At 41.0% G+C, this 25,795-nt stretch overlaps 1 protein-coding gene across 4 annotated transcripts in view; it reads right to left on the bottom strand.

The window, feature by feature from the left end:
- Positions 1 to 1,072: 1,072 nt before the first annotated feature.
- TSC22D1 (TSC22 domain family member 1) overlaps positions 1,073 to 25,795 on the bottom strand; it is a 131,244-nt gene continuing 106,521 nt past the window's right edge. For 2 of the 4 annotated variants that reach the window (XM_072760594.1, XM_026017234.2), the window contains 2 exons: positions 3,635 to 3,686; positions 1,073 to 2,467 (listed from right to left, as the gene is read on the bottom strand). In XM_072760594.1, coding sequence (XP_072616695.1) covers positions 2,210 to 2,467; positions 3,635 to 3,686 — 310 coding nt within the window. In that variant the 3' untranslated portion in view covers positions 1,073 to 2,209. Of the gene's footprint in view, positions 2,468 to 3,634; positions 3,687 to 4,142; positions 4,585 to 4,801; positions 4,857 to 25,795 lie in introns of those variants that run through there. The other 2 variants (XM_072760595.1, XM_026017239.2) reach the window with 2 other exon arrangements.

Raw genomic sequence — 25,795 nt, 5'->3', positions numbered from 1 at the left:
AATCCCCCAAACCGTCTTCACGGCAACTGCCACCAGCCTGTGCCAGTGCGTGGTTTACTGCAAGGAGAGCTGTGGGGTCTGTATCGGGGGTCTGTATCACGCCCGCACTTGTCCACTTCTCAGGGCGGGGGGGGGGGGCGCTGACCTTCCATTCCCTCACCCACTGATCTCCCTCCAGCTCTACAGCAGAAAAGTGAAGGATTCAGCAAAGTTAAGTCCTTGTCTTGCCGGGATTTAAATAAGCCTGAGGGCTTACAAATGCCCCAACTCCCACGGGGTGGAGGGGGCGCTGCTGAGGTCCTAGGGCAGATGAGAGCTGATGAACCGCGCCCCCTGCTCACCCGCCCCCTGCTCACCCGCTCCACGTGGCCCCCAGGACGTGTCAGGCTCACATCTCAGATGCCAATTCGCCAGAGGATCCCATTGTGCTTTTGATTTCCACCTATTTTAGTCTTAAGGAATCCACTGGGAAGGACGGAAAGGACTGAGCACCTTGCTCACCTGGTCCCACCTCAAAGCCCGTAGAGGGAACCCCACGGAATCATCTTGTCTTTTGCCTGGACACTTCCAGTAGCTGGACACTCAATCCACGCTAGGAAAGACATCCCAATCCAGGGTGACAAGAGCTCCTAGAGTGAAAATCAGCTTAACTGCCATCTTTTGATTCTAGAGCTGCTTATTAGGATTAGAGAGAGCAAGTCTCATTTCCCGCTTAGTTGATAAACAGAAAATTAGGGCTTCCCTAGACTCCTAGAACTTTAAAGCCATAGAACCGAGAGATTCCTCTCTCAGTGTCCCATAAGGGCCCTGAGAGGTGAAGCCACTTGTCCAGGTGATACTGGTCTGAATAAATATGCTCTCATCTCCTTCACGGTCTCCCCTTCCCTTCCTGGCTTGAAATCATGCAACGTCTATTTCCTTTTACTTCTGTAGCTCAAACCACTAGCGCCCCTACTTTGTCCAACCTTCGCACTCCCCTCTGAGATTTTGCTAGTCAAACTGTTTTAACTTTACCTGGAAGTGGCTGTGAAGTGACTGCAGTGACGTTAATACTCTAACATGAAAACACTTGTTTATCAACATTTTATATGCTTTATTGAAAGTTGACAAGTGCAACAGTTAAATACAGTGACACCTTACAACTGTGTAGAGAACATGCACAGAAACGTATGCATAGAACTACTATACAGGTAATATGCAGAAACCCCTACTTCGAAATTCATTTCATTAGCTAGAACGGGTCATTTTTCAAAGTATTCAATCAGCTCAATCAAAAGACTTCAGCGAACAGGAATTTACTTCGAGATATTCAGCAACTAGAAGATTTCGTATTACACAAAGTGACCGATGGTGGCAAATTCTTAAAATTTCTTTAGGTGTGGGTTTTCTTCGTGTCGTTTTTTTTTTTTTTTTTTAACGTAGATCTCTATAGAAAAGACAAACCACACCTCTTCAGACAGCCAATGAAACATCTAAATTTCAATCTGTACAACCTATAATAGTAGTTACAGTCCTCTATTGTACAAAATAGTTACACTACATACACAAATATACAATAAGCAAAACAACCTTCATGGTAAGAGAGCCTAGGTCCCAGCTACCTGTCACCGTTTTAGTCGCTCTAAGAGTTTTGTGTCGTCCGCTGTTTCAGAAAGAGGCACAGTACTATTGTTTTATGGATTTTTGGTGACAGTCGTCAATGTGTACGATGAACTATGTTTCCCCTCATCTTAGGTGAGACTACGTGTCAGTCTTTACTTTGACCTCCTTTTAAGTTCCTCATGGGGGAGAAGAGGAGAAAGTCCAGTGGAGCCCCACTGCTTCAAACCCCATGGAGTACACTACGTGCAAGCAGGAGAGAACTCTCGGGAGCGGGGAGGGGGAGCGGGGGAGGGGTGGAAAGGCACACAGCTCCTCAGCATGAATGAAACCACTTCTTTATATTATCTGCCAAGCTGCATGAGGTCCCAGTATCTCCATGCTAATTCTCTGATTAACCTTTAATTCACCCAACTAAGAAATGTCTTCAAGCCGAAAGCGTATGAGTGTTTAATACTGGAAAAAAGAGACAATGGCATAGGTCAGTCTCACTTCTCTTTCGCAGCAAGCAATGAAATGGGTGACTGTGGAGGCGGATCCGCCCTAGCACATCTTCTCCGGGTCTGTTCAGTTCAGACAGCAGCAGCCAGTTCTTCGCGGGCAGAGGAGGCTACGCGGTTGGTCCTGAGCCCTGGGACGCTGGCTGGGCCGGGGGCTGCGTGGTCCCCTGTGGCTGTGTGGTGGCAGGCGGGGAGCCAGTCTGCAGCTGGGCCTGAAACTGGGCGAGCTGCTCGGGGCTGGCCAGTGTCTTCAGCAGATTGTTTTCCTGCTCCAGCTGGGAATTTTTCTCTATTAGTTCTTTGATTTGCTCTTTGAGGACCTCCACTTCCTCTCTAACCGCATACATCAAATGGCTTTTCACCAGATCCTGAAAGGCAGAGGTGGTGGGGGGGGGGGGGGGGGGGCGGGGAGAGGAGGAAAGAAAGGGGTTTAGCTTATTATTTCCCAGATTCCGTATCTCTAAAGCATCAATTTGCCCGATTCTCCAAAAACTATGACCGTATCATCCGCCTTTAGCGGATCCAAGCGGCCCTTGGAGCAATCTGGGGAGTACGACCACGACCGACCACGACCGTACGAAATACCTGGGTCCAACGTACGAGGGGATCGGGCTTTGTAAAAGCCTGCGCGTCCTCTGCGGCCCTGGGCCGGGCAGGCGGACCCCCGGGCGCCCACTCCCCAGGCTCCAGGCCCGGGCCCGGCAGGCGGCGGGAGCCCGGGACGTCCAGGCCCGCCCTCCCCCGCCCCCTCCACCCCCACCGCCTCCCTCGGCACCGGCTGCAGCCAGTTCCTACAGAGCATGTTGCCGCATTTTCCTCCCTCCACCCCCGCCCCCCCTTCGTGATTAAGCTGACATCACAGAAACCTGGGCCGACGTCGCAGCCAATGGGAGCGCGAGCTATTTATAGCCCCGAATTAAAGGTTCGGAGTTTGCCTAGCAACAGTGGGCAGAGAATCCCGTGAGAAGAGCCACAGGCGCTGCTCCAATAACAAAGAACAGCCAAGGCGGAAATAAAAAAATAGGAGAAATCCAGGCACAAGGCTGAGAAAGACCAAACTTTTTCTCCGCTTCTTCCTCGTCGGGCGGTCGCCTCCGTCCCCGGGGATCCGCTTGGGCGAGGTCTGGCGAGCCCTGGGGGCGCCCACTCTGCACCCCCCCCCGCCCCCGTTCCCGAGTGGCCCTTCGGATTCCTGGTAAAGCCACATCGCTAGGGACGTGCCCGCGACCCGAGGGCGCGCAGGGCAGAGGGGCCCTAACGGGATTCCCGAGCACAACCGAGGCCCCGCTGCAGAAGGCCCGGCCTGGCGTGCAAGCGCCGCGGACAGGGCGCCTCGAGGGCCCTGCGGGCCCGGCCTCCCTCCGCAGCCGCCTCGGCCTGGGGCCTCCTGCGGCCTCCCGGGGCCTCCTGCAGCCCGGGCGGAGCGGTGCCGGCAGCTCCCGGTCACCAGCACCGAGAATGCACGCGCTCCATCCCCATCTCGCTCTCTCTACTGTGCCCACATTTCGTGCAAATGATTTTCAATCCGTACATACCATAGCTTGCTCGATTTTGTTGTCAATAGCTACCACACTTGCACCAGAGGAGCTGGAAAAGAGGGGGGGGGGAGGGAAATCGATAAGTGGAATTTTTATAACATCCAAGACCCAAAAAAAAAAAAAAAAGACTTCCCAGTTCTGGGAGGTTACTAGCATCGGTTTTTGCACATTCCACAACGCTAGGTAGGATCTCAACCTCCGGCAAACACCAGCCACTCTCTTACTAACGAATATATCCAGACATTTCTCTATTTCAGCGAGCCACAAAAGGCTAAATTACATAATGTGGTTTGGAAAAAAAAAAAAACACACACACACACAAACGCCTGCTCTCTGGCCAGACCTGCGAAAATAAGGCTATTCTAAGCATTTCGAAAAGCAACATCCGTGTCACCGTCGTCGTCCCTCGGCAATGGACAAAGGAATTCGCCTGGCTATCTTTCACCTGCGTTAGCAGAAGTATCTCACGAGTAAATGTAAAGAAACTCTCCCAGCCGACATTTACCTATTGTCAAGTCTCACAGAGGCGTTTTCAGTCCCCAGCAAGGATGACAAGAAAGAAATTGAAAAATGTCTCAGTTGGTAAACTCCTAGATCCATCGCCACTGGTCTACACCATTGGGATTTCATGCAATTGCAGCCAAAAACACCCTCGCGGAAGAAAAAAAGAATTAAAAAAAAAAGGGGGGGGAATACCAAGCAGCCTTGTTTGAGCTAGATTTAAAAAAATAATAATAAAAATAAAAAAAAATCTTCTAAGCTTTCCTGCAGCCCAGGGAGAAACTGAGAGCAGTTTCCCTAGTTTCAAGAAACCCGGCTTCTGGGGCTTGGCGATCCGGGAAGATGCTGCTGCTCCCCGCGGCTGCGCGGAGAAGCCTCGCAGGCGGCGGGCGGGCGAGCGGGCGGCACTCGGGCTACGGCCGGGCTCGGGCTCGGCGCCGCATATAAGGAGGAGAGGGCCGCGCCGATTGGCCAGCGCCCGCAGGGCCCGCCCCTCGCCCCGCCCCCCGCGGAGGCCCCGCCCCCGCCCCAGCCCGCTCTCCGGGTGGGCTGACCCAGGCCGCGGGGAGGGGAGGGGGGCGCCCGCCGAGCGCCCGGGCCGCGCAGGCCTCCGGGCCACCGAGGGGCCCCGAGGCGGCAGCCGGTGCCCCCGCACGTGCTTACGTTAGAGGCCGCGGGACCCCGTCCCCGGAGCTGCCGGTCCCCGCCGCGTCCCGACGGCGAGCGCTGCCTGTTTGCAACCGGAGCCCTGCGACCTACTGGGCATGCCCAGTCCCGCGGGCCGCGGGCCCCGGGCGCTCGCTCCAGCCGCTCGATTCCCATTATCTGGTTCTTACAGGCGCAGTACGGGAGGCTGCCGCGGGCGGTTTCATTTATAGGGACACTGACCGTACGGCGATAGGGACTTTTTAAAGAGGTGGGGAATTGGGGACGGGGAAAAAAAAAAAGATCACATTTGCTTTCTTGAGGGCTACTACCTTTTTCATGGATTTATTGCTTGTAGGAGCAAAACAAAAAACATTATGTATTCTCTGCTTGTTGGCATGGATCTACTGAGGCAAAAAGGAACCCATCAGGTGGAAGTCAGGCAGCTCTTCCCAAAATGTCCCTAGAGCCATAAACCTTAAAATCCCATTTCCCTCCTTCCATTTATAGCTAGAAAACTCAAGCCACAGGTTGAATCCTACATTGATCTGTGCTCAGTGAGTCCCTAAAGCAAGTGTTTAGAAGTGCCCATTCCTGTAAGTCTCAACCTTGTGAGCCTTCTTACATCAGAAGGATCGAAGTATTATAAAGTTAAGTATTTCAACCCTTTATGGCCATACTGACCAAGTAATTCCCGTCCCCAAGCCAAAATCAAGAGATCTGGGTGTAAAAACGCTTAACCTATTGCTTAGTTCATCTATTAATTTAAAATATTCGCAAGGATGCATCAGTTGAGGCTGCAGTTGAACGTACTAAAAATCTAAGGCTTTAAATTTGCTTGATTATTATAGATTCTATGGTTTGCAAGTCAATATTAGTCAAGAAAGCAAATTTAACCTCTACAATACTGCCCTCTAATGGCACAAGCCTATAAAACCACAAACAAAAAACTACAAATAGTGAAGACTCCTCTAATCCATAGGCAAGTTGTATCATCACAATTTCAACGTAAAATTTGACCACAGAACATATATATGTAAATATTGTATTTACGCACATACACACAGTCTCTTCTGTCTCCAACAGGCATTCTCTCAATTTCGCATCCTTCAATCCTCAGCTACCTTTAATTTAGGACATTTTAGTTGCCAGAAGAGACTTTCAGACATTCTTTTAAGTTGACCCAGTGCTGCCAGGGAGCATTTGGTCCTAGAAGTGGTCTAAAGGAATTAGGGACCAAGTCTGGTAAATGTGGTAGATGACGACAAGGACACAATTCTCTTTTGGGTTGAAAACCTGAGTGTGACTAACATTGCCTTTTATTAGAAGGGTCATAATATTCTCCAAATTTTAAGCCTTTGCTTCTGAATAACAATGTTTGTTGTTAGCATATTTGGAATTTACAAACCTTGATATATATACTATCTCAAATGAAAGAAATTTATTTGAGGCAGGCACCCATTTTCAGTATAAAGAAACAGAGGCTTAAAAGTCAGTAATTTGGAAACCAGGGATGTGTGGTTCCTCTGTGAGTACTAGACAGATTTACTACACAATAGTTTCTATATTTTGAAAGTTAAAGTTACCATAAACTATCTATGTAATTAAACCATTTACATATTTGAACTGCACAGGACAAATTATTAAAGAAAGCATCATCTTAAACTGTAAAAATGATCTTTAAAAATGAAATCCTACGGTCATATGAAGAAATGAATTTAAAATTCCCAGCTAAAGCTTAAGATTATGAAATTAACTGAATTTTGTTTGTGATTTCTTGAATACAAACATTAAGAAACAAGCTGGTTTTGCTTCCATTTCATTTGTTTCAACAGATCAACTGGTGGATTACGCTACAGAAGCCAAAATAAGCCATCATAGTCTATTTAACCAATAAATAGGGACATTATGATCATCTCCAAAACTTGGCTATTTTAAATAAAATTGCAAGAGATCTCTTGTACGTATATCTTTGATCATTTGTCTATATATTTCTGGAGTACTTGCAAGGCCAGAGGATAGAAAAAATTCCCCCAGATTATTAGAGATCTATTGCTTTTCATATATTTTTTTTACATAAATGTGCTAGATTCCTTTCAAACTAGATTTTTATATGCAGGCTGGAAAGTCAGTTTGAAAAAGGCAAATTAACTGAAGGAAAGCTCCATGGAGGGGAAACCCATGGGTCAGAAATGTTTGAGGCTCAAAGCTAGAATTACTTTCAAAGATACTTCTCTTTGTAAGACAAAGCATCTATGAGTCTGTTGAGCCCAGTCAGAGCTCAACAAAGACTAGCTGATAGGACAGGGAAAACACTGCCTCCCTGAAGGCATGGATGACAATAGCCATCGTCAGGCATTGGGCAGAGATCAGGTCTCACTCCAGTGGAGAATCTGGAGCACAGGGAACAGCCTGAACGTTACAGGTCGGCATGTTCTTTATTGTTGTTTTTATTTTTCTGTTTGGTTTGTTTTGGACTCCAGTCCCATCCCCTGTGCATGTTGGTAGCATGCATACTAGGATGCGAGATGAGGAGCAGAGGCAGGGCCTGCTTTTTTCTTCTAAGCTTCATCTGACCTGGCCAATATAGGTACAGTTGGAGATCCACCACTCAAATAGGATAACTTGTTTCTTCCTCTGTCCAAACTCCTCGCAAATCTAAAGTGACTGCCAGGGAAGACACTAAAGCATACCACCCTGTGCCTAACCAAATCTTGTGGTCCAGGAACGGCCAGCTCATTCGCCCTAGGAGTAGGGTGGCTAGGTATAGCAAATAAAACTCAGGGCTTCAAACTAAAGGTGAATTGCAGATGAAAAACAAATGTTTTGTGTTGGGTCCCCCACACTGTCAGAATAAGAAACAATTCCAAAGAAATCAACACAAAAATTCAGCCATATTTGTAATGTCCTTGACTTCCATAGAAAAGTTATAAAGATGAGAAGAAAAATCTTCTAAAAAGTAGAATAAAATAAAAAGAGACAGAATTGAGAAATAAGAAACTAAAGGGATAAATCTAGGAGGTCCAATATCAGAATCAGATGATTCCAAAATTACAGAACGAAGAAATAAAGAATTTTTCCTGAGCTGAAGGGCACAAGTCTCTGGCCTAAATGAGATGACCAAATGGCCACCACAATAAATGAAAAAAGCCCTACATAAAAGCACATTCATCATGAAAGTAAAGATCTTGGGACAAAGAAAATCCCAAAAGCTTCCAAGTGGAAAAAACAAGTTATAAAGCACAGAAACAAATATCAGAATGGTTTTTGCTGGCTGCCAGACAACAATGGAGAAAATTCTGAGAGAAAAACGTGCTCACTCGGCCAAATCATCACTTAAGTGTAAAGGTAGAACAACTTTTCAGATACCAAAGTGGAGGAACAAATCAGGCAAAGGGTTGAAATTTTTAAAAAGAAGGAATACTGTGTATCTCAAAAGGAAAAAGAACCAGCGACTCAAATGCTGGAGAGAAAGAAGGGAGGGAACCCAAAGGATGATGGGGAAGGAAATCTCAAGATGACAGCTGCTAAGCAAGCCTAAGCAGCACCTGACCTGTATGGGTGCAGAGAGAAGGGAGCCTCTGGGAGGGAGGGCTTTGGGGGAGGGAATAAACAGAGATGATCCACCAGGTCTGAGCATTGGCAGAGGGGAGCTACAGACAGGTGTATGACAGATCTAATGGACCGACTGGGTAAGTTCAAAGAAATTTTACAGAAAACAAAAGCAAGAAAAAACTACTATGCTAATCAATAGAATTTACATGCCTATATTAATTTTGAAATGTTTTATTAGTTTAAAAAGTTAACTGCATTGGGAAGGTGGTGGGGGAAAAAACTGAGCCATAAGAATGGTTTAAAAGTGCTAAATCTGAGTCTACGACAGCTGGATTATAAAATATCTAAAATTGGAAAAGCAAGAAATAACAGCATAAACATATTACATAGATATGTAGGTAAATGTGAGAAAACAAAAATCAAAAATGTCTGCCTCTGAGGAATAGACGGGGGGACTGAAAAAAAATAACTCTAGTACATTACTTTTTTCTATTCGCTCTGTGTGATGTTTAGGGATGTACAGGTATTAAAGTAAAAGAGAACAGGATCTGCTCCCAGGCTGCATGAGAGCACTGACCAGCACAAGCATATGAGGAAACTACCAAGGGTGGGAAAGAGCCACCCAAAAGAAGCAGGCAGAGATAACTTTTGGAAATCACACAAGGTCAGGAATAGCTGGTGTTACCACCAGCCAGAGTAAAAACAAAACAAAACAAAAAACAACTTGTAAACATGGGGCACCAGATATTCAGAAGGATACCACCAAAGTTGTGTTCTAGAAAAATTAGTTCTAGACTAAAGGGTGTTTTGGTCTTGTGCAAAGCAGTTTTAAAGGAAGCCCTGAAGATCAAACTGTTACCAAGTAACTTAATTTTGTCCCCAAACAAAGCTCTAGGATATTAAATAAAAACACAGTTAGCATCCAATAATTCACAGTGTCTGGCATCCAGTGAAAAGTACCAGGCATACAAAACGCAGGGAAATATAACTCATAACAAGGAAGAAAATCAATCAAAATGACCCAGATACAACAAAAATGACATAATTTGTAGACAACGATATTAAAACAATTATTACAACCATATTTTATATGTTCAAGAAGGTAGAGGGAAAATTAATATATTAAGTAGAGGTATGGAAGGTATAAAGAAATTAAATTTCTGAAGGTGAAAATGTTTGAGAAAAAAATGTATACTGCATGGGATTAACAGTAAATTAGGGCAGAAGAAATATTATGTTAGAGATATGTTAGCAGTAGAAACTATCCAAAATAAAACAACTGGAGGAAAAAAAAAACTGGAAAAAACAAAACAAATGAAGAAAAAAGCATCATTGAACTGTGAGAAAATTTCACGCAACCAAATATATTTTTAGTGAAGTCCCTAAAGAAGAAAAGAGGGAAAGAGAGAGGAAAAATATTTGAAGAAATAATGGCAATTTGCCCCAAGTTTTATTAAAATAATAAATCCACAGATCCAAGAAACTAAGCCTCAAGCAAGAGAATTGTGAAGAAAACTGCAATAAGGGTGTGTAATAATCAGATGCCTTAAAACCAGTGATAATGAGAAAATTTAAAAGCAGCCCAAGAAAAGAACCAGATTATACACAAAGCAACAAAGAATGTAGCTGACTCGTGAGTCGTAAACAGCTAGGCAGCAGACAATGTGGTAATATCTTTAAAGTGCTAAAATAAAATTTTCAAAAACTTGTCAACCTATAATCCTAGACCCAGTAAAAATATCTGTCAAAAATAAAGGTGAAATTCATTCTTTTACAGACACACAAAAGCTGGGAGGATTCATCACAGGCAGACCTGCAATATAAGATATTTTAAAGTTTGCTCTTTGGACAGAAGAAAAATGATACCAGATGGAAATCTAAATCTACACAAAAGAATGAAGAGTATCAGAAATGGTAACTATGTGGTAAAAAAAAAAAAAAAACCCAAAAACAAAAACCCAAACTGTTCCCTGTCTCTTTTAAGAGATAAATAAGTGTTTATTATTGACAGACTCATATGAGAAATAAACTGTTGGTTACCAGAGACTAGAGGGGTGGCCAGGGAGGCAGGAGGGAGTCAAAATAGATGAAGGGGATGAAGGGGTACAAACTTCCAGTTATAAAATAAATAAGTCACAAGGATGTAAGGTGCAGCATAGGGAATATAGCCAACAATATCACAGTAACTTTGTGTGGTGACAGATTGGTTAGTAGACTTATCCCTGAGATCATTTTGTAATGTATAAAACTATCAATTCACTATCAATGCTGTTCACCTGAAACAAAAAGAATTTTATATGTCAACTGTACTTAAATTTAAAACATTAAAATTAGAAAAAGATGATTAATTAAGGCAGAAATAATAACCATGTATGGGGGGGGGGTGGACAACATACACAGAAGTAAAATGTAGTACAGAAAGAGAACACAAGCCAGGAGGACAGAAGAAGCGTACAGCTGTAAGGTTCCTACATGACTTGAAAATAGACTATTATAAGATGTATCCTGCAAACTCTAAAACAACGACCGAGGTAACAATACAAAGATATAGTTAATAAGCCAATAAAGGAGAGTGGAATCATAAGAAAATATACAATCTAAAATAAGATAGAATAAGAGGAAAAGAGGGATAAAGAACAGAATAAAGGGATGTCTGGGTGGCTCGGTGGTTGAGCATCTGCCTTTGGTTTTGGCTCAGGTCCTGGGATCGAATCCCACATCCGGCTCCCCACAGGGAGCCTCTTCTCCCTCTGCCTATGTCTCTGCCTCTCTCTGTGTCTCTCATGAATGAATGAATGAATGAATGAATGAATGAATAAATAAATAAATAATTTTTTTTAAAAAAGAGAACAGAATAAAAAACAAATACCAAGATATAGACTTAAACCAACTATAGCAATAATCACATTAAATGTAAATGGTTCCAATTAAATACCTTAATTAAAATGTAGAGGTTGTCAGATTGAATTTTTTTTTAAAAAGCAAGACAAGGGGGCGCCTGGGTGGCTCCGCAGTTGAGCATCTGCCTTTGGCTGAGGTCATGATCTCGGGGTACTGGGATCGAGTCCCGCATCGGGCTCCCTGCATGGAGCCTGCTTCTCCCTCTGCCTGTGTCTCTGCCTCTCTCTCTCTCTCTCTCTTAAGTAAATAATCTTACAAATAATTTAAAAAAAAGAAGACAAAACTATATGCTGCCTATAAAGAAACATACTTTAAGTATAAATGCACAAATAGGTAAAATAAGAGGATGAAAGAAGATATTGTATGCTAACAATAATCAAAAGAATGCTGAAGTGGCTGTACTATTCAGACAAACTGTACTGCAGAGCAAAGATCATTTCATAATGAATAAAGGGTCAATTCATCAAGAGGTCATAAAAATCCTAAATGTTTACACAGTGACAACAGGGCTTTAAAACACACGAAGCAAAAATTGATGGAACTGCAAAGAGAAATAGGAAAATCCACAATTAAAGTTGGAGTTTTCAACAATTTTCTCTCAATAATTGAAAGAAAAAATAAGCAGAAAATAAATAAAGATATAGAACACTTGAATAACACTGCCAACCACTTGACCTAATTTGTTTTTGCAGAACATTCCATCCAATAACAAGAGAATACACACTTTTGGAGCACACATGGAATTTTTTCCAAGATAGAGCATATTCTGAGCTATAAATCAAGTTTTAATTAATTTAAAAGGATTCATATCATTCAAAGTAAATTCTTGAGCGCCATGGAATTAAAATAGAAATCAACTACAGTAAATTATCTGGAAAATCTCCAAGTATTTGGGGGGAAAAATAACATATCTAAATAACTCATGGGTCAAACAAATAATCAAAAGAGAAATAAGGAAATATTTTGAACTGAATGAAAATAAAAACATCGCATATCAAATTTATTTCAATAAATTTAACAACTTAGACGAAATAGACAAATTCCTAGATAGAAACACTATCAAAACTCACTTGAGGAAAAACAGGTAACATAAATAATGCTAGGTCTATTTTATGTAGTTTAGAATCTTCCTACACAAAAAAACCCTCAGGCACTGATAGATTCACTGGTGAATCTTACTAAACATTTAAGGAATAAATAATACCAATTCTACACAAACTCTTTCAGAAAACTGAAGAGGAGAAAACATTTCCCCCACTTATTCTAGGAGACCAGCACTTCCCTAGTACTAAAATAAGATATCATCAAAGAAAAAAAAAATAAAAGGAAAACTACAGACCAATAAACATAGATATAAAAACTCTTTTTTTTTTTGATATAAAAACTCTTAACAAAATTTTAGCAAATTGAATCCAACGAGGTATACAAAGGATAATAAATACATCCTGACGAAACAGCATTTATCCCGAGAATGCAAGGTAAACATCTGAAGATCAATCAATGTGATTCACTCTATCAAAAGACTAAAGAAAAATTATAGGGTCATCTCAATAGACAAAATTCAACATCCATTCATGATCAAAACTTTCAGCAAAACAGGAACTAAAGGTATTTTCCTCAACCTGATAAAGGACATCTATAAAATGCATTCAGCTTACATTATACGTAACGGTAAAAGAATAAATGCTTTTCCTTTAAGATTGTAATCAATTTGACCACTCCTACTCAATCTCATACTGAAAGTAATAGCCAGCAACAAGGCAAAAATAAACAAATCAATACCTAAGTACACAAATAGCATTCAGATTGGAAAGAAAAAAAAAATCTGTATTCACAGATGATTCTCTATGTACAAAATCCCAAATAAATTACTAGAACTAACAAGAAGCATGTTTAAGGGTCATGGAATATAAGTTCAATATAGAAAAATCAATTGTATTTTCATATATTGTCATGAACAAGTATAATTCAAATTTTACAAAAATTTCCATTTACAATAACATAAAAACCACATGTAATAGGTATAAATCTAACAGAATATATACAAGATCCTAATGTTGAACATGACAAAACATTAATAAAAGGAACAAAAGAGAACAAAATCAAATGGCAAGATATACCATGTTCATCAACTGAAAAGACTCAAAATTATTATGTCAATTCCTCTTCCCCTTAAATAATATATAGAATCAGTGTGGTCCCAATCAAAAAAAATTTTAGCAAGACCTTTTGTAGAAAATGACAGAGTGATTCTAAAATTTACATGAAAAGGAACTGGAATAACCAAAACAATTTTAGAAGAACAAAGCTGAACGACTCCTAGTACCTTATCTGAAAACTTTCTGTAAAACTCCTCTCATCAAGATAGTACAGTATTGGTGAAACAACAGACATACAGATTAACAGAACAGAACAAAGACGTCAGAAACAGACCCATATGCATGCAGCAAATTGATTTTCAACAAAGATGTAAAGGTGATTCCATGCAGAAGAACAATTTTTTCAACAAATACTCCTAAGACAACTAGAGGGCCACCTACAAAATAAAATCAAACAAAAACCCCGAACTTGATCCATTCCTCCCACCATATGAAACATTAACTTAAAATGGACCATAGACGTAGCAGTACCTGGGTGGCTCAGCTGGTTCAGTGTCTGCCTTCAGCTCAGGTCATGGTGCCAAAGTCCTGAGATCAAGCCCGGCATCGGGCTCCCTGCTCAGTGAGGATCCTGCTCCAACCCCCCACCCACTCGTGTGCTTCATTCTCTCATTCTGCATGCTCTCTATCAAGTAAATAAAAAAAAAATCTTTTTAAAAAAAGGGACCATAGACCTAAATGTAAAATCCCAAACCATAAAGCTTATGCAAGGAAACACAGAAGAAATCTTTGGGACTCTGATGTAGGCAAAAATTTCTTAGATATTAACGCTAAAAATATACTTCATGAAAGAAACAAGAAAAAAACCCAATAAATTAGACTTCATCAAAATGAAAAATTTGTTTTGAAAGGCACTGCCATAAGAACCAAAAACAAACTATAGGCTGGAATTAAGTATTCCAAGTCACATATCTGATAAAGGAATCTATATCCAGAATATATTAAAAACTTTCAAAACTCAATAGCAAGAAAACAAACAATCCAATTAAAAAATTGGCAAAAGACATGTCATCAAAGAAGATATGTGAATGGTATGGAAAAAATACTAAACATCATTAATCATTACAGGAATGCAAGTTAAATCCATAATGAGACACCACTGCACACCTATTAGAATGGCTACATTATGGGCAGCCCCAGTGGCGCAGCAGTTTAGCGCCGCCTTCAGCCCAGGGCGTGACCCTGGAGACCAGGGATCGAGTCCCACGTCGGGCTCCCTGCATGGAGCCTGCTTCTCCCTCTGCCTGTGTCTGTGCCTCTCTCTCTCTCTCTCTCTCTGTCTCTCTCATGAATAAATAACTAAAATATTTAAAAAAATAGAATGGCTACATTAAAAACATTTTTAAACTTAAAAATACCAACTGTTGACAAGAATGCAGAGCGACTGAAATGCTCATATATTGATGGTGGGAATGCAAAACGTTACAACCACTCTGCAAAAACAGTTTAGCAGTTACTCATAAAGTTAGACATACTCTCCATAAAACCCAATAATCCCAACCCAAGTTACTAAGGGAAGGAAAGATTTATGTTCTCACAAAAATTTGCAAATGAATGTTTTGAGTGGTTTTATCATAATCACTCAAAACTGGAAGCAACCCAAATGTCACCCAATTGGTTACACACACCAGGGTACTCTATACAATGGAATGGAATACTACTCAGCAATGAAATTAACTACTCACAATGAAATGAAAATAACTCACAAATGAATCTCAGATATATTACAGTAAGGGAAAGAAGCCACACTCAAAAGGCTGCTAAATATATGATTCTATTTATATAACATTCTAAAAAGGCAAAACTATACCGATGGAAAACAGATCAGAAATCGCCAAAGCTTCAGGGTCACAGAGGGGAGATTTTTGTGGGTAACACAACTGTTTCTTGATGCTGGTGGCAGTATACCCCCTGTGTCTGTCCCAACTTCTAGAACCATATGCTAAAAAAGGGAAACTTTACTATATGTAAATTATCCTCAAAAAAGAAAGAAAGAAAAAGTAGCTGCCTCCTAGGTAGCACAGTGGCAAGAATGGGGGAAAAAATAAAGAAACTGCTTATATATTTTGTAATAGTTCTCTATTTGATCTTTATATATGTATACACTTATTGTGGCAAAAACATAAAATTTACCAATATAACCACTTCTAACTGTGCAGCCCAGTAGCACTAAATATATTCACACTGTTGTAAAGTAGCACTTTTCATCTTGTACATCTAAAACTATACCAATTAAACAACTCTTCTTTATCCTCTCCCTCCAGCCCCGGTAACCACCATTCTACTTTCTATTTCTATGGATTTGACTACTTTAGATATCTGTACATATATTATTTTGATTAAAAATATTTTAAAGTAAAAGCAAAGAATAAAAAGCTATAAAAAAATATACTCCAAGGACTTGAACGCTTTCATTGAAGAGACCTGAAATGCCTATTTTATAACTAATTTCTCCATAGTCCTATGAGAGCACACACAAGTGGGGGAGCAGCAGAGGGAAAAGCAGGCTCCCAGCTAAACAGGGAGCCTGATGGCAGGACTTGATCCCAGGACCTGGGATCATGACCTGAGCTGAAGGCAGATGCTTAACAGACTGAGCGACCCAGGTGCCCAAATAAATAAATCTTAAAAATAAAAAAAAAATAAATACTTGCTTTTAAGTGTGAGAACTTCAAAAACCCTAACAAAATGCTAATAAAATTTTAAAATAATCTTTTATATTTATTTACTGGGGCACCTGGCTAACTCAGTCATTGGAGTGTTTGACTCTTGATCCCGGGGTTATGAGTTTGAGCCCAATGCTGGGTGCACAGATTACTTTAAAAATATAAAATCTTGGGCAGCCGAGCTGGCTCAATGGTTTAGTGCCACCTTCAGCCCAGGGGCATGATCCTGGAGACCCGGGATCGAGTCCTACGTTGGGCTCCCTGCATGGAGCCTGCTTCTCCCTCTGCCTGCGTCTCTGCTGCTCTCTCTCTCTCTCTCTCTAATAAATAAAAATAAAATCTTTAAAAAAATAAAAAATAAAATCTTTAGAAATATATGCATATTCTTAAAAAATTTTTTAAAAATCATGGGGCACCTGAGTGGCTTATTCAGTTAAGTGACCAACTCTTGATTTCAGCTCAGGTCATGATCTCAGGCCGGTACGACTGAGCTCCAATGTCAGGCTCCATGCTCAGCAGAGTCTGTATGAGACTCTCCCTCTCCATCTGCCCCTCCTTGCCTCTCTCCTGCCCCACAACGTGTATGCTCTCTCTCTCTAAATAAATAAATAAATCTTTAAAAAAATAAACAATACAAAAGATTTAAAAATCAATGTCATTTCAAAAATAAATATGAACTTTTACGTATACACATATAATAGTATATAAGGCTCTCTACAAACATTATTTTCTGTATATTTTCTCTCTAAACATTTATGATTACTTTCAAATTATTGTTACAATTCTAGAAACAATTTCCAGTCTCCTATGCACATACCTCTATTTCTGTGCCTTATTTAACATAACTACAAATTCCAAAAAAAAAAAAAAAATGTTCATACCCCAAAAAGACTCAGTGTCTTTAAGCACTAGGATTCAAACAGGCAGCATTCTTTTTTTCTTTTTTATCTCTGTAAAAATAAGGTCTTCAAAGCCAAGTTTCTTCATAAATTACCACTTCCCCTAATAGTGGTAGATTATGAAAATCAGGAGTCACAAGCAAAAAGGGCATCTCAGATTTAGAAGCCAAATGATACACTATAAAAAACATCTGAAGAAGTAAAAAGCTGTCCTGATTATGATTTTCTATTTCAAGAACCTCATGCAAGTCTCCTATCAAAAACGAATACCATTTCTATTTTACTTTTTGCACAGCTACGGAAAATAGCTACTGCGAGCTCTTCTTTTACTCTTTAAAAATAACTAGTTAGTTTAAGCCACATTTTCATGTTAAATTCTGGAAGATATCAACAATGATAAGCACTATGGAAAGAAGAGCCAGTAGGAACTGGGTTAACCATTATTCTATGCATACAGAAACACTTAGGGCCATTAGAGCCAGTCCTTTGGTGATCCGAAAACAATCAGATAAAGCTCAACTGAACACTCTGATTTACAAAGGTGAACATAAATTCAAGGGTATTACATGGCTACTGAATTTCTAATGTACTGCAGACTTCAGTGAGCATTAACAAATTGGGGAGGTAACTGTGGATGCTGGGGACACACTGAGTGTTTAATAAGTACCTTCTGCTCTGATCAAAGGACACATTTCCACATTATGGTCCCTCTGAACTCCGGCTCTGTGACTTCAAAGGGCCCGAGGGTTTCTTTAATTGATCTATTCAGTATTCTAGAGCTGAAATGGACCTTAGAGATCATATAGTTCTAATTTCCTTATTCTATAGGTTTAGAAATGAAAGCTCAAAGACATTGTGGGTTTTGTCCAGGGTTTATCTACTTAACTGTAGGATGAGGCATAGAACCAACTTTTGATTCAATATTTTATCTTCTAGACATGCAGACCAGGAATTCTAAACCAATATACACTTCTAGATTTATATACATATGTTTATTTATATATTCTATATAGTATTTATTTATATATATACATATACTATATACACATATTTTATATATATTTATATAAATATATATTTATATATATAAACTATATTTTATATCTATTTTATATATATATAAACTATATTTTATGAACTAAGGAATATTAGAACTGGAAGAGGATAGAGACTGCAAACCCCAGCTACTGGGTTTCCAGGCCTTGTCATGAGTAGGGATGTTGGGCTCTTCGTGAGAGCCGGTCCTCTCAAGCTCTGTTTGTATTATATTATGATACTAGAGAAGCTGTCAGGCACTCAGATCAGTCCAGTGCCAGTGAGTCCCACAGTCTGCGGAAGTGCTCCCCAGTCTCTGGAAGAGGTCCTGGCCATGAGGAAGATCATCGGACACACAGACACACCACTTTGTGAACGTGCCTATGAATGATTTTTTAAATTGTGCTTTCCTAAGCCTGGTAGTTCCTTCGAGAATCCTCAAGAGCAGTAAGGGCCAGAAGGAGCCCAACCGGACCAAAGAGAATGAAGCCGACTGTGTTCCCCAAGCCTGTGGCCAGCAACAAGAGGAGAAAGTGGCCTTCACAGCACGTCACTCAGAACACAGATCGGAAAACAGATCTCTACTCTTGGTGGTCATCACCTGGGATCTCCTTCCCATTTCTTACCCCCACCCGGAACAAGATTCTGGCATTGCCATATTTTCCTCTATTCACCATGAAGACAATAAATACTGAGTGAACTACAACGGTCAGTGGAGTGGGAAATACATAATTTATAATGTAAATGACAGTTTTATAAAAAAACAATAAAAAGATGCAATTTACAATGATTTACAAATGTACAAGTACTTCAACTTGTTGCTGACTACTGTAAAAGAAGTGGCCACTATAATATATCTTAGCTAAGATACAAACTAGAATAAAATAATTTTCTCTACTCTTCAGGTATTCCTTCCCTCATTTATCCATATTTATTCAGCACTAAGCAAACACGAGAGGCTAGGAACTTTATGCCTGGCACTACAGTTATTAAGATCACTGTCAGTGATCCGGGGGGGGGGGGGGGGTAGTTGGTGCCAGGGAGAAGACATGTGATAACTGGTATTATTTGGGTTTATAAAAAGAATGGTAGTTAGCAGAAGGAAGCCAGAGATGTTTCAGAGAGAAGACGCTGCCTCTGGGCCTTGAAACATAAGTAGGAGCTGCAAAGTCAGACCACAAGGTACAAAAAAAAAAAGAAAAAAAAGAGAGAACGCTCCATGAAAAGGGCAGGTAAACCAGGGTGATAAAGCAGCAGGCTGAGTGTGGCACCTATCAGCTGGGGGTTAGTGGTAGGAGGTAGAGTGAGAAGCAGAAAGTTAACAAGTTGGAAGACAGGCTGGGGCCTTCCAGACCACAAGATGGAGACCAGTCTTCAGTCTGAGGGCATGGGGCGCCCATCCAAAAGGGTTCTAGCAGGCAAGTGATGCAATGGGATCTGGGTTTCAGCAAGGCCCCTGTGACCACAGTGTACAAGGTGAAAGGAGATGGGCCTTGCCATGAGAGAATGGAAATCATGATGGCCAGAACCGTGAGGGCAGATAGAAGAGGGGATGAATGCAAAAGAGATTTGGGAGTTGGAACAGACAGGACTGGAGTGTGGGAGGTAAGGGAGGCCGGAGGGGTCCCAGGCTTCTGGATTATGTGATTGGGTGAAAGGTGATGACATTCGCCAGGGTGACGGGCACTGCGGTCAGACACTGGTTCTGGAAAATGACACTGATGGGACACCCCAGGCAGTGGAAAATACAGCTTTGGAATTTCAGTGAGATCTGACTTGAGCAAAATATTTGGAGGTTGTCAGGGGGGTAGGGGTACAGTAAAGAGCTGGGGAATAGATGAGATTAGCTCAGGAACGGATATAGGAAAGAGATGGTGGGGCTGAGAGGCCACACACTGCTGGGGCAGCCATTTGACAAGGGCACCTGAGTTTTCTGTGGGCTGGTGGACACCACAGAAGATAATGAGGCTGAAGCCATTTGGCAAGACCCTTGTCTAAGAGGACACTGGATGAAGAGACGAGGAAGCAAGAGGGTGAAAGTGTCTGACTGTGAAGAGGACTGGGAATGAAGACATCAGGTCAGTTTTCCAATGAGCCACCAAAATGTTTCACTAGGAAGCTTGCATGTGAATGGCTGCCTCACAGGAAGAGCCAACAGTCGTCAGAGGGAGACCGAAAAGCAGCTGCAACCAACACAAAGAAGCGGGACCTGGCCCATAGCAGATACAGAGACTCTTTGCGTCTCAGAGCTCTGCGTGCCCAAAGCTGGGGCACGACTTACCGAGAAGAGGAAGGGAAGTATGTGGGAGCCAAACAACATCCCCCAAAAAGGTGCCAGGACCCAGACTGGTTTTGTTTTGTTTTGTTTTGTTTTGGGGGGGGGCTTTTGGGGGTGAAAGTGGACAGACAAGAAAACTCTGATTCTGACATGAAGCAAGTTTCCAAATGTGAAGAACTGAGTTTTTAAAACCTGTGACTGCTGGGGTGCCTGGGTGGCTCAGCTGGTTAAGCGGCCAATTCTTGATTTTGGCTCCGGTCTCAATCTCAGGATTGTGAGATCAAGCCCCATGTCTGGCTCAGAGCTGAGTGTAGACGCTGCTTAGGATTCTCTCTCCCTCCTTCTCTCTCTCTCTCTAAAAAAAACCATAATAATGCTTTTTTTTTTTTAAACTGTGACTGTTTAAATAACTAACATTTACTGAGAAGTGATAGAAATATGTTTACATGCTGATAAGGAAGCCTGCTACCAGTGTGAAAGAGAGATTCGATGGACACAATTAGTAGCAGTTATTTGAAGAAATAAAACCAAACCTTACATGTTTATTCTCCCCAGTGAGTGAGACACTTCAGTGAACACTCATGGAGGGAGATCCAGAAGAATCCAGCAGAAAACCAACAGTGAGGGGGCAACTGAAAAATGAGGCCATGTCTCTGAAGGAACTGGCAGGGACTAGGTGAGCTACTTGAGGAGAACCCTTACTTATGGGGTCTGTTGGGGCCACCACAAGCCCACAGATCACAAACGCAATAGCCATGAAGGCTGACAGAGGAGAGCACTGCAAGGTCCGAGGTAAGGACACCCATCTTCTCCCTCTCCCCAGTCCCACACCAAGGGAGCTTGCTCACAGACGGGGAGAAGGGGCAGATAGATACGGGAACAGACAGGGGCCCCCATCTCCATTCCAAACTGCTAGAGATGCAGGCTTAGCCTGGACAGTTTTAAAGCAAATACGATACAAAGTCATTAAACACCAGAACTAAGTCTTAAGAATCCAAAATTCCCTAAACAGTTAAATCCAAAAATGAACTTGAGTTGTATAACAAAAGTGAGATACTGTGAAGCAGGCCCATTAAAAAGCAAAAAGGAAGAGCTTGCAAAGGGCAAAGCTGGTACAGTTTTTAGAAAAATAAAACTGCCATATATTTATACCCTGGAAAGTTGAGACTTCTCAACCAACTGGTTATATGTGCATTTTCTTATTTATTTAAGCCTTACAACAACTCTAAGGTTGTAGGTTCCTTTATTTTCTTTATTTAGAGAAAATAAAAACACTGAGCCTTAGAGTGGCCAGACAACTTGTCCAAGGTAAGTCACATCATGCTCAAACAAAATTCCAGTCAGTGGATGCTGGTATAGAGCACAACTCCACACCACACAGAACCAAAAGGTGGGCACTTCCTAGACACCCTGGAAATGCACAGTTAACTTAGTAAAAAAATTTACACCTGTCTTTAAAGTTGTAAAGGTTTTTTATTGTCATTAGACTTAGACATTTTGGGATAATTTATATCTTAAATATACTGATTTATCAGACTATTAGACTCGTGTTTCTAATAAAAAAGAAATAGTCTTAACTGAATAGCCTTTAATTTGAACAAATCTGTAACTGGTTTGGAAGCAAAGTTAAGACACAAAAGGATTCCTCTAATTTAGTCTAATGTAGAAAATTTAAAAATCTTTCATTCTATTACTCAAATACTACATATATTTTTAAAATTCAGTGATACTATTTTGAATAAAACAAGATGTTTTGCAAAAGGCATTAAAACGGCGTCAGTGACAAAACATGATTCCCGCCACCTATCCCAAGTCAGGGTAATGCTGCATAAATTATATAAAACTAATTATTTCAGACACTGTGAGTAAAAGCAGAGTTAGTTAAAAACAATTTTGCGTTTAATAAAGGGAGGGAGGCAGGCACTGATTAGGTAAATATTAAGGGATTTTTAAAGGTCAAGTCCATCTTACCAAATCAGAATAACTAGGTTAAACGAGTGATTAATCTGCTTCAACACTTTAGTATGCTTGGAATAGAAAAGATCTTTTTAAATAAAGTATTTACAGCATACAAAATACAGGTAACATTTATGAAGTATAACAGTAGAACAAACAGTAGAACATCCACCACCAAACTAAGATTGTGACCAATATTACTGAAACCCCTGTGTGCTCCCACTGCCCCAGCCCCACATGGAGGGCAACACCTCCCTAGCCTGAAAACGTTCAAAGGGTCATTCCCATTTACTTACTAGGTTTATCGTCTGCCTCCCTGAACTGGAAGGTTGGGGAGGGTGGGGACTTACTGTTTTATTGACCAGGGTGCCAAGCACCTAAATCAGAACCTAGTATATACTAAGTGCTCAATATGGTGTTACTGAATGAAGGAAACTGAACAGTAACAATAATCATAATGATAATAATAGCAGCATATACTTAATCACACTTAGGACTCGTCAGTCCCTGTTCCAAGACCATTACATGTAACTCATTTATCCTCCCAACAGCTCTCTCATCTAGGTACCATTACTGTCCTCATTTATACAGATGAGGAAACCGAGGCCCAAAGGAGTTGTGGGGCTTGGTTAAGGCCAGACTTATCACCACTAGGAAAAGCAAAAAATATTTCTGTGGTATTAACATAACAGACACCCCCACATTTTTGTAATCCCCAGTCTTGATAGACTGGTTATCACCGGAATATGGAAATAGCTGAAAAAAGGGAAGAAAATCAAACATCTATATATACTGAACCCCTGCTCTGGACCAGGCACTGGGCATTCAGCAGTGAACCAAATCCCTGCCCTGGTAGAAGCTACACTCAGGTGGGGGGCTAAAGGAGAAGCACGACAGGCACGTGCATAGTATGAGAAGCAGTGATGATGTGGGGGGACAAACTGCCGAACGGAAGCAATATCGGAGAGGGTAAACTTCCAGACAAAGTTGTCAAAGAAGGCCTCCCTGAGAAAGTGTGTTTTGAGTAAAGACCTGGAAGAAATGAAAGAATTAGTCACGGAAGAGCTCTTCAAATGGAGAAAACAGGTAAGAGACATGCTCATCGAAAATTCAAGAGTCCCAACAAAGTCAAGCTATCACGAAGCATCACAGGAACATGCAGTAAGCCGTAGATGATGAAGGAGATGGCCTGTGCTTTGGTATCTTGTCCTCCTTCCTCTGGGTGGAGAATGTTTACTAAGATCAGAATTATGATACACAGAGCATTTAAGAAGTATGGTGTGCACCTGAAAGCAATGCAGTAGTAAGTATTACATTCCACTTTGTACTCCCCTAGTTTCTTCAAAGAGTATTTTGGGGCACTTTTCAGTTTTCAATAAAAACTCAATCTTTCCCCATGTTTGATAATAAGTAAATGGTGCCCTCTGTAAAATCATCTGCCTCCAAAGTTCAAGCACTAGATAGGCAATGATAGCTCTTTTCTGAGTCTTGGTTTGGACAAGTTTCATGAAACCATGAGAATCTTAGAATTTACTTTCTTCTACAACAAAGCTGTTTAAAACTACTTCTGAGTAAATGGGGTGGATAAAACACGCACATTTTATCTGTTTCCACCTACAAACCACTAAAGAGATAGAGAATCCAGTTTAAACACACAAGGGCCGAAGAAATAGGGCAGATGTCAATTTCAACAGTTTGGGGGACTGGAAAAAAAATAAGATGGTTTAATTCATCCAGTTGGAACTTAAGCAAATGTCAAAGGAAGTCCAAAAGATAGCTGATATGCATTAAAGAACTCAATACTCGAAACCACATGCTTCTCATTGTGCAAGTGAGAGGAGAGTCTATATGAAACACAGACCTTATCCTGTCCCCATCTTACACGGCTGAACAACTGAGCAAAGGGCTAACCATCCTCTAACATACCCAACACTCAGGAAAAAAAGGAACCTGGAGAAAACAGGGGAGTATAGGGAAACGAGGAAACGTTAAAGGTCCTGAAAGGCATGGATTTATAATGATGGCAGGAAGACAATAACAGAACACCAAAAAGAGCTCCTAGAAATTGAAAAATGGGTATTATGAGAGCACAGTGAGAATTAACTAGAAAAAATGGAAAACAAAGTTGAAGAAATATCTCAGAACTAAAACAAAATACCAAAGGAGGAAAAATGAGGAAAAGAAAAGATAGCAGTTTAGGAGGGCTTACATCTGAATGACAGGAATTTCAGCAACAGAGCAGAGGATATGAAGGGGAGCAAAGTAGCATAAAATAATTCAAAAAAATTTCCTAGAACTACAGAACATGCTTTTTAAAAAAAAAAATTAAAAGAGCCTATCAAGTACAATCTGTTCTGTTTTAAAGCTTGTTTGGAGAACACGAATTTGTTCCAGAACAATATATATATGTTAAAGAACAATTTGAGGATAACGCACACTTCATGTTTTGCTTATGCCTATGTCTTCGAGAAACGCGAGGTGAAAGTAGGAAGCCGCACCAGCTGAACAAAGTCGCCTAGAAACACACACACAGACAGACAGACAGACACACACACACACACACACACACACACACACCCCTCAACTGTATACCGGGCATGTCAGTCCACCATGTTTCCTGTGCTACAAAGATTCTATTTTGTCACTCTTTTGCAAATGTCAATTTTTCTATATAAAAAAAGCACTCATTCAACATTCTAAACCTTTCTAATCACTCTGATTCAAAAGCACCAGCAGTGCATGAAAAAAAAAAAGAGCTTTTAAATATTGAGGTGAAGGTGGAAAGAGGAAAGGTTCTTTCCTTTTAAAGGAAAGAACATGTAATTTCTCTAAAGCAAGAAGAATAAAAGAATCCATGCTGTGGACACCAAAGATAACCCATGAAAATAAAGGAAACTTGCATGGCTAGAGCAACCTCACGTGCTGTGAAGTCAGGAGGAACAAGCTCTAAAGAAACAGAAGAAACAGGAAGATTGTTGAGGATATGGACTGAAGAGCCAACGGAAGCAAACCAACAGGAACAACCTTCCTCCCAATCAAAGAGAAAGCACTATCTATAAACCAAGACCTTTACTGGAAATCTCCAAATCCTGCTGAAGCTGCTTCTTTTAGTGTCAGCAGCGGTTGGCTTGGTAGCTTCAAACATCTTTATAATTTCCAAAGACTTCAGTGGTAGGGAGAGGCAGAGAGTGCAGATGAGGGAACTGCAGGATTTCCAGGGATGGTATGGGAAGTAAAGTGAAGAAGGAGGATCTACACTGGATCAAATTTTCTATTTTGATGACACAGGTTATCTGTTTTAAATGTATGCATTTGATCTAAGTCTCCCCCATGCCGTCTTATATTATTGGTGGACTTGGAAAATTAAGTTTCTGTGGATTTCAAGGTCTCCTTATTTCAAAACAGAAAAAGTTCTAGGACCTACTTTCATTTTTAAAACAGATTAGTGAAGGCTTTGATTATTTGAGTCACTATTTCTATCACATTTAGCATCCCAATGTTTCTAAGATTCTGGTACTAGCAAAAATTCTCCACATTCTCTTAACAGCAAGATTCTATATGGC

The sequence above is a fragment of the Vulpes vulpes genome, chromosome 6 (genome assembly GCF_048418805.1).
Source record: "Vulpes vulpes isolate BD-2025 chromosome 6, VulVul3, whole genome shotgun sequence".
NCBI classification, from domain to species: domain Eukaryota; kingdom Metazoa; phylum Chordata; class Mammalia; order Carnivora; family Canidae; genus Vulpes; species Vulpes vulpes.
The sequence above is the reverse complement of the archived record's forward strand: the minus strand, read 5'-3'. Positions and strand labels throughout refer to the sequence as shown.